Here is an 8,117-nt window from a genome sequence, read left to right on the forward strand (position 1 = left end):
GCTGCTGGGGGGCGTGGTGGAACCACTAACTTTTAAGCTGGCAGCCGAGTGGAAACCAGGGACCCAGGTAGCCAACCCACAGGGGTCGATTTTATATGGCATATCCCCCTGAAGACAGACATTCTGTCCAGCTCCTGTATCAGAGCTGGGTGGAGATGCGGATGGAGGAAGAGGCGGCGGAGAGGGAGGAAGAGGGGATGGAGCAGAGAATAGGGGGCAGGGTGGAGGAGAGGGGGTGGGGATGGAGAAGGGAGAGAGGATGGGGCAGAGGACGGGGTGGGGGCGGAGGTAGAGGGAAATCACGGAGTCAGGCCCCCCAGTGACTTTCATCACCCACAGTGAAAATGCACCTCCACCCTGGCCCACTGCATGACAACAGGCGGCCTTTCCTGACGCTATGCTGCCAGCACTCTCCAGTGACCTCAGTGTAATCAGCTGAGCATGATGCGGAATGCCCAGGAAGGAAAGAAACGAAGGCCATTTTCCATCCCTTTCACCAGCCCCCAGGTAACTACGATAATGTTTTGTAGGAAGTGGTAAGAATATACTTGCACTGGGGGGAGGCTGTTTTTACACCAAACAGGAAGACTTTTCATGCTGTGTAGGGGATATGTAAGTTGTAGGTCAAATAGCATAGGTCCGAAAAACAAAAAACCAGACCTGAGGCCATGCATTTAATTCTGACACATGGGTTACAGAGCAGAACTGCCTCCATAGGGTATCCCTGGCTGCCATCTATATGGAAGCCTGGTATCACCAGATCTTTCTTCTGCAGTCACCGGGGAGGTTCGAACTGCCAGTCTTTCAGTTAGCATGCCACCCAGGGGCCTTACTGTTGGTCCAAGAGACATAAAATGCAGTCTGAAGAGTATCTAAGTAGGCTGGAGTCTGTCAGCACTGTTTTAAAGCTGACGACAAGCACAAACCTAAGAATCAGGAGATCCCAAAGTGACACACTACAACAGGGGACTAAGAGAAAGGGCAGGGAAAAGAACCCCAGGAAAGATGAATTCTATGCAAGACTGAGGTTTTACTCAGGAATCAAGGAAGACAGATCAGAAGCCAGAGGCGGTATATGAAGAAAACGAATCTGCTTCAATACAGCTAAAATCTCACACCCTGAACCTGAGTGTGGGATGGAAGTTCCCACCCTCAACCTGGCTCGCCATTTCTTGTACTCTATCTACATGGTGGCATTTCAGAGAAAGGCAGGAACTTACTTTTCAAACTTCGCTAGGACATCAGCCACGATGGTCCGGCTTTCGATGGCTTTGTCGAGGTGTCCGTTGTACTCAAACAAGGCGAACATGTTCCTGCTGTCCTCCATGGCTAGACCCCTGATCAGCTTCTCCACCACCTGAAAGATACACCATGGACTTGAGCTTCCGAAGCTGCGGTCCCAGCACCAGGGGCGTGGGGGGGCAGCCTGGGTGTGCCTCCGTCTGAACCCAGAGGGCACTGTTGGCACAGGGAGGCTCAAAGCAGCCTCTTAACATGGTCACACGTGTGACGGCCACCCAGGATTTCAAAGGCACTGTTTTTCACTTGTTCAGTGGAAATTAGCTTTATTTCTTCCCTGCCCCAAAGACCCGAAGGGATTTGGCCCATTGGGTGAGGCAGATTTGGGCCAGTCTCCTGCAAATTCACACTAACAGGCAGAATGCAGAGACACTAAAGCCCTACCAGAAGAACTAGATGGTGCCTGGCTACCACTGTCAACCACCTGGAGGGGGACTGGTGCAGGAGGTCCTGGACAGAGTGGAACAAAACTCAAAATCATTAAAAAAAAAAAAAACAAGACTAGGTGTGGCCCCTAGCTGCCCTTAGGGTCTGGAATTAAATCCACTCCTGCGGCTTCCAGCCAAACAAAAGACAGGCATATGAGCTGAACACTTACATTAGATACATACGCTCCTTGGAAAGAACAATCATGGGAGAATAGCAGGGCTGTGTATGTACAGGGAAACAGCTGGGAGGGCAGGACACAGGGAAGAGGTAACTATGGGGAAGAAGTGGGAGGGGAGCTGTTGCACTGTGGGAAATTGTAGTCAATGTCATGAGACAAAGTGTATGTGAACTGCTGTATGAAAAGTGAATTTGCTCTGTAAATTTCCACCCAAATCACAATTAAAAAAAAAAAAAAAAAAAGACCAGGTTTGCTGGTCTGATAGAGCTGGTGAGACCTCTGAAACTATGGCCCCTAGCTGCCCTTCAGGTCTGGAATTGAACCCATTCCTATGGCTTCCAGCCAAACAACAGATAGGCATATGGGGTGAACATTTACATAAGGTAGATACACTCCTCGGAGAGATCAATCATGGGAGAGCAGAAGGGCAGTGTTTGTACAGGGAGACACGTCAGCGGGTAGCAGCACGTGGGAGGGAAGAACACAGGAAAAGGTAACTATGGGGAGGAAGTGGGAAGAGAGCTGTTACATGGGAGGAAATTGCAGTCAATGTCATGAGACAAAACATGTATGAACTGCTGTATGGAAAATGAATTTGCTCTGTAAACTTTTACCCAAATCACATTGAAAAGACAATACACTAAAGCCCTGCCTTTTATCTGATACATTTATGAGCTTCCAGAAACAGCAGGCACCCTACTCTCTCTGTCAGGAAATGTATATTCCAGTTTTATTTTTGGCTTACTCCAGTCATCTGTGAGGGCTGTAAGCCAGAAGGAAGTAGAACGGATTCTTTCTCATTAATAACCCAAACTGCTGTCAAACTCAAATATCGTCTCTGCTTTCTTGAAAGCTCAAAGCTAAGTCAGGAGCCAGGAACTGTTCAGACAAATAAAAGTTCCTGAAGTAAGCAGGGAACAAGAGGCAACGACTTTGAGTGATGTTTTTTCTCCACAAGCTTTTCTGGGTGTTCCGCACAATGTCTTCCAGCCAACTTGTTTTATGGTTGTTTAAATTAAGAACGAAAATATGTGGGAATTGCTGCTTGGGGATGAGTTTCTGTGAAAGGTGATGGCTGCCCATGATGACCGTGATTGATGTCACAAAGCTGTACATAGAAACTGCTGAATGGTACATGCTCTGCCATATGTATTTTTACAATAAAATGATGTTAAAAAAGGAAAGCAAATGTGATCGTCTGACCGGACATCCTAGATATTCAAGGGGCAAACTAACACCTCGTTGCAGAAGCTGTACCGGAAACTTCTGCTGTAGTCAATGTACCTGAGTTAGGTCTGCACTGTGTGGCCGACACGCAAACAAACCAGAAAGGCCGTGTCTCATACTCTGGCGCATGCATCATACTGTGCTTCTGGTCACCTTACCATATATGTTGTGTTGTTATGTGCTGTCGAGTCGGACCCGACTCACAGCGACCCCTCCTTGGGTTTCTGAGGCGGTATCACTACGGGAGTAGATTGCCCAACCTTCCTTCCAAGGAGTGGCTGGTGGGTTTGAACCGCCAGCCTTCTGGTTAGCAGCCAAGTGTCTTAGGCACTATGCTACCAGAGCTCCCTTGCCATGTATACGGTGATCTTTATGTAAGTGCTTGGTTACGGGTTATGTTTCTTTCTTTGCTTAACAAACAGCTGTACTACGCAAATCACAACTGGGCGTTCCAGCCAATCTAATTATGAGCCAGGCACAGCGGAAAACACACATCACACCGAGGCATGCGGTGGTCCCCTCACCTCTCCGGCCGTGGTGTGGGAGTTGATGGTGATCTTGCAAGAACCTCCGCCGTGGCAATACACTGTGGATGTCATTTCCTGTCTATGGATAAGGGCTTCTATTTCATCCCGGGAAGGCACAAACTCTCTGCATTTGGTCTTCTTAAGCGATTCGTAAATGAACAGGGCATATTTTTCCATCTCGGTTCCTGGAAACTGTTCCCGTATCCTAGGAGACAAACACTGGCTGTTAAACTGCTGGATCCAGACTGGGGGTAGAAGGCTGGCTCCTGGGAGCTGGGCTAGTCAAGGCTCAGCAGAGGATGTGGCGAACGCCCCCTAGTGGTGAACAGAGACAACACAGAGACCTGCTGGCAGGGAAACACTGCAGGTCCAGCTTAAACAGGGAGGAAAAAACCAACACAGAGGTTTGACGGGAGCACTTCTGCTGCCCGCTCACCACTGCAGGGCTTCTAATACTTTTAAGAGCCAAGCTTCAAACTGTCATGAAAACTGCTTTTTCCATAGGTAGCCAAAATCTCAGTCAGATTCTGTCCACCTGTTCGAACTGGAACAAATACCCAAGTTGTTATCATTTTCTTCATATTTATAGTATGAGCGTTGTTGCATGTCACCAATCTATGCAAATCATAGTGACCCTATATGACAGAGCAGAACCAGAACCGCCCCCTACGGTTTCCTAGGATGTAATCTTTAAGAACTAACAAATCTGTCCTGGAGGAAGTGCAGGCAGAATGTGCCGACCTCGGTCATGCTGTCAGAATGGACCATTCCCTGAAGAGGGATGTCATGCTTGGTAAAATGGAGGGTCAGTGAAAAAGGGGAAGACCCTCAATGAGATGGACTGACAGAGTGGCTGGCCCAGGACCGGGCAGCGTTTCCTTCTGCTGTACACAGGGTTGCTATGAGTCGGAGCCGACTCGACGGCACCTAACAACAACGACGACAATCTTTACGAGTGCCAGGTCTTTTCTTGCAGAGTCTCCAGGGCTCCCTCCTCATAGGGTACAGTAATTACAATCACAGATTGCCCTACAGGACAGCACAACAGCCCTGAGGGTTTCAGGCCCTGTCAAGTCCCAGACCTACACCGTCATGGTTAACTCCTGTTGAGTTGCCCCCTGGCTCATGGTGACCCAACGGAATGAACCACCGCCTGCGCCTGATGCATCCTGAAGTCGGCTGCAGACTGGCCCGTGGTGACCTGGTTCTCACCGGCTGATTTTCCAAAGTACATTTCTATGCTTCTCTTCCTTGTCTTAGTCTGCAAGCACCGCTGCAATCTGCTCAGTGACATACCAGCCTCCACTGCCCAAGGGTGGTGACCGGCCCACAGCTGGTGACTGTGCATGAGGCCAGTGGCCAGGAACCAAACCCCGGCCTCCCTCGTAGAAGCCGAGGATCCCACGACTGCACCACTACTGTCTCCAGACCTATGCTGCTGCTGCAAGTTGCCGTCCAATTCGTTCTAGTTCTGACCCAGACACCTCACGGGTGCAGAGTGGAACTGCTTTATGCGGTCCTCAAGGCTCTGGGCCTTCAGAAGGGGATCACCAGGTCTGCATTCCAAGGTGACACTGGGTGGCTTTGAACCACCAACCGTTCACCTAATGTTGTTGTTGTTGCTGCACTTAATCACGTATGACACCCAGGAACTGCAGACCTACACTAAGAAACTGCTGTCAAGTTGCTCTAGCTCACGGCCACCCTATAGGACACAGGAGAAAGGCCCCATAGGGTGGCCTAGGCTGCAGTCATAACAGAAGCTGAGCACTATGTCTATCTCCCGTGGGGAAGCTAGTGGGTTCCAAGCACTGATCTTTCAGTTTGTTAGCCACGTGCTTAACCACTGGGCCACCAGGCCTCCCTAGACTCCACTCACAGCCTTCGGTCAAGGTCCCGTTTTATCTCTGCAGGGATGTATGGTGCCCTGTGTCAGAACAGATGCCCGGCCAGCTGCCAGGTGTGCCTTTACCTCTTGAGATGGAACTTGAGGTACTTGAGGATCCCCCGGCTGGGCAGGAAGGTGCAGCTCATGCAGGCCAGGGTCTGCCAGCTGTACAGGTTGCCCACGCTGCCAGGGTGGGGCACTTTGTTGGTCTGTTTGATGAGCTGGCAATACAACTCATCGCGCAGGGGTCGGAGGTCATGCCCCGTCTGGAGGATGCTCTGGATTATGGGAATCGGGTCAGACATGGACTCCAGTTGCTGGAGGGAGTTGAATATCTTGATGGCTTCATCCTGAAGGGTCGTATAGCCTTTGTCTTTGAGCACTAGGAAAAGCAGAACAAACATGGGGTCACACATGTGATGGTTCTGGAAGAGGGGTATGGTAGTCAAGGCTGTGGGTGGGCAGCTGGATGTAGTTATTCCCCATGGTGAGACTGGCAATCAACTCCATGGTGGCATCTACTGGAGCAGCTGAGTAGCTGCCTTAGGGATGCGGTCTGCTTCCCATATATAAGAATCAACTTTGAAAAAGGTCTCTAGCTTTTTGGCATGCCTGAACCCTGCATGTAGCCGAGTTGTTATTCAATAGCCTGCCATGCCCTGCCAATCTTAGGCCTTCACCTGGACTTGAATTAGTGGCCTGCTATGTTGTTTGGTAACACTAGGACTGTGCCTTTCTACTTGTCAATCCTGGGTTTGTCAGCCTCAGCAGCCAGTAGCTGTCTGAGCGAAGAAAAGCTTCCAGCTTCAGTGGGCCAGGAGCAGGAAGCAGAGCTGAAGCCCAAGGTTGAGGGGCTTTCACTCAGCCCCTAGAGCCTGGCACTTTGCACTCGGACTTAAAGTCTCCAACCTGAAAGAGAATAAACTCCTGTTTGTTAAAGCCATCCCGTTTGTGGTATATTCCTGTCAGAGCTGCACCGGGGAACCAGAACAAGGGGTAGATGCCAGGAGCAGACGGAGGAGGAGCTGGGGATAACAGCCCCGCCTGCACATTTCAACAGGAGTCCTGCTTGCATCATGGTTAAAGCGTGGGGCTGCTAACTGAATGGTTGCCAGTTCAAACCCAGCAGCTGCACCGTAGAGAAAGATCAGAAAGTCTGCTGCCATAAAGATTAGAGCTTGGAAACCCTATGGGGCCGTTCCACTCTGTCCTGTGTGGTCACTATGAGTCAGAATCGAAACAAGGGCAATCGCTTTGCATTTGAATCAGTTGAACACAGCTGTAAAAACAGAGGTAGGTAAGTTACATTATTTTGTTATATATTAAAAACATTTACTTATAAGCTGGTCTATTGCCTAACAGCTCTGTGCCAGGCTGCACAATTTTCTAGGGTCTGGTTCCCTAGTATAAGAACTGCTACTCTGAGCTCATGGGGGAGTGTTGGCCCTTTAATACCCTTTGACTTTTTTTTGTCTTTCCCACCAATCCTTGCAGGAGCTCAGCATCACTGGAGCTAAGCTTCGGAAACCCTTGCTTTAGTAACAAAACACATATATTTTATATAATTTTTTCTCCCTTCCTGATGACTAAAACAGTCTTTGAGTTACAACAAATGCTAATATCTTAAAGACTTAACAGGGAAAAAGCCCTGTGGACTCCTTGGGGCTGGGACAGAGGCGTGCACTTACGGTTGAGATTGATGTCCCCGTAGGGGAGGGGCAGGAGCGGTGAGTGCAGCGGGTGATGGGTGTAGCGCAGGATGGGGTTGCGCCTGTAAATCTGCTCCACCACGTCTGTGTTCAGGCAGTTCTCCTGGAAGACGGAAGCAACCACAGGAAGAAGGAAGGAGGGGAGGGAGGGAGAAAAACAAAGGAGAGAAGCAACAACAGGAAGGAAGGGAAGGAGGGAGGAAGACAAGACACAAAGGAGGACAGCTGACTGTGAGAAATGCATCCCCAAAGCACAAAATCATCAACGCTGCATTTCAGAAGTCTAACGTCTCCATAAACCTGGCATGTGGGCAGGTCTTTCGGGGGAACCTTGTGCTGAGAATTTCAAACAAAATGGTATCCACAATCTGCCTTACAAGACTAAACATCAAAAATAAATTGTTCTTACACAGATTGGTCGCTTTGTTTAACTTGGACATACGTTCCCACGTTATTTAATAATTAAAAGAAAGCACTCCCTGGAGATTACATAGACTTTAAAAACTTAAACTTTTCTCGCTAATTACTTAGCCATCGATTAAGCCAAATCGTGTTAATTCTGTGCATAAATAAAATTTAAAAATACATTACTCTAAGGAGACTGTGTACTGAGGAATGGAAAATACTCAGATTTTCAGGAATTTAAATTAGACATTGTTTCTGAAATGCTGCTAATGTCTGAGAACCCAAAATGCCCCTGTGGTGTGTACCAGAGTGGTGCACCATTGTTGTTGTTGTTGTTAAGTGCCGTCGAGTCGTTTCCGACTCATAGCGACCCCATGCACAGCAGAACGAAACACTGCCCAATCCCGCGCCAGCCCCACAATCCCTGACATACTTGAGCTCATCATTGCAGCCAC

The 8,117-nt window shown here is 49.0% G+C and overlaps 1 protein-coding gene across 1 annotated transcript in view; it reads right to left on the reverse strand.

The window, feature by feature from the left end:
• The window catches only part of MYO10 (myosin X), a 344,577-nt gene that overhangs the window by 1,584 nt on the left and 334,876 nt on the right, over window positions 1–8,117 (reverse strand). The window contains 6 exon segments of the mRNA XM_042782436.1: window positions 996–1,050; window positions 1,097–1,111; window positions 1,158–1,357; window positions 3,658–3,865; window positions 5,633–5,930; window positions 7,237–7,360. Of these exon segments, the coding sequence (XP_042638370.1) occupies window positions 996–1,050; window positions 1,097–1,111; window positions 1,158–1,357; window positions 3,658–3,865; window positions 5,633–5,930; window positions 7,237–7,360 (900 nt within the window).

The sequence above is a fragment of the Orycteropus afer genome, unplaced genomic scaffold (assembly GCF_000298275.1).
Source record: "Orycteropus afer afer isolate SDZICR_OR568_19922 unplaced genomic scaffold, OryAfe1.0 scaffold00317, whole genome shotgun sequence".
Lineage (NCBI taxonomy): Eukaryota > Metazoa > Chordata > Mammalia > Tubulidentata > Orycteropodidae > Orycteropus > Orycteropus afer.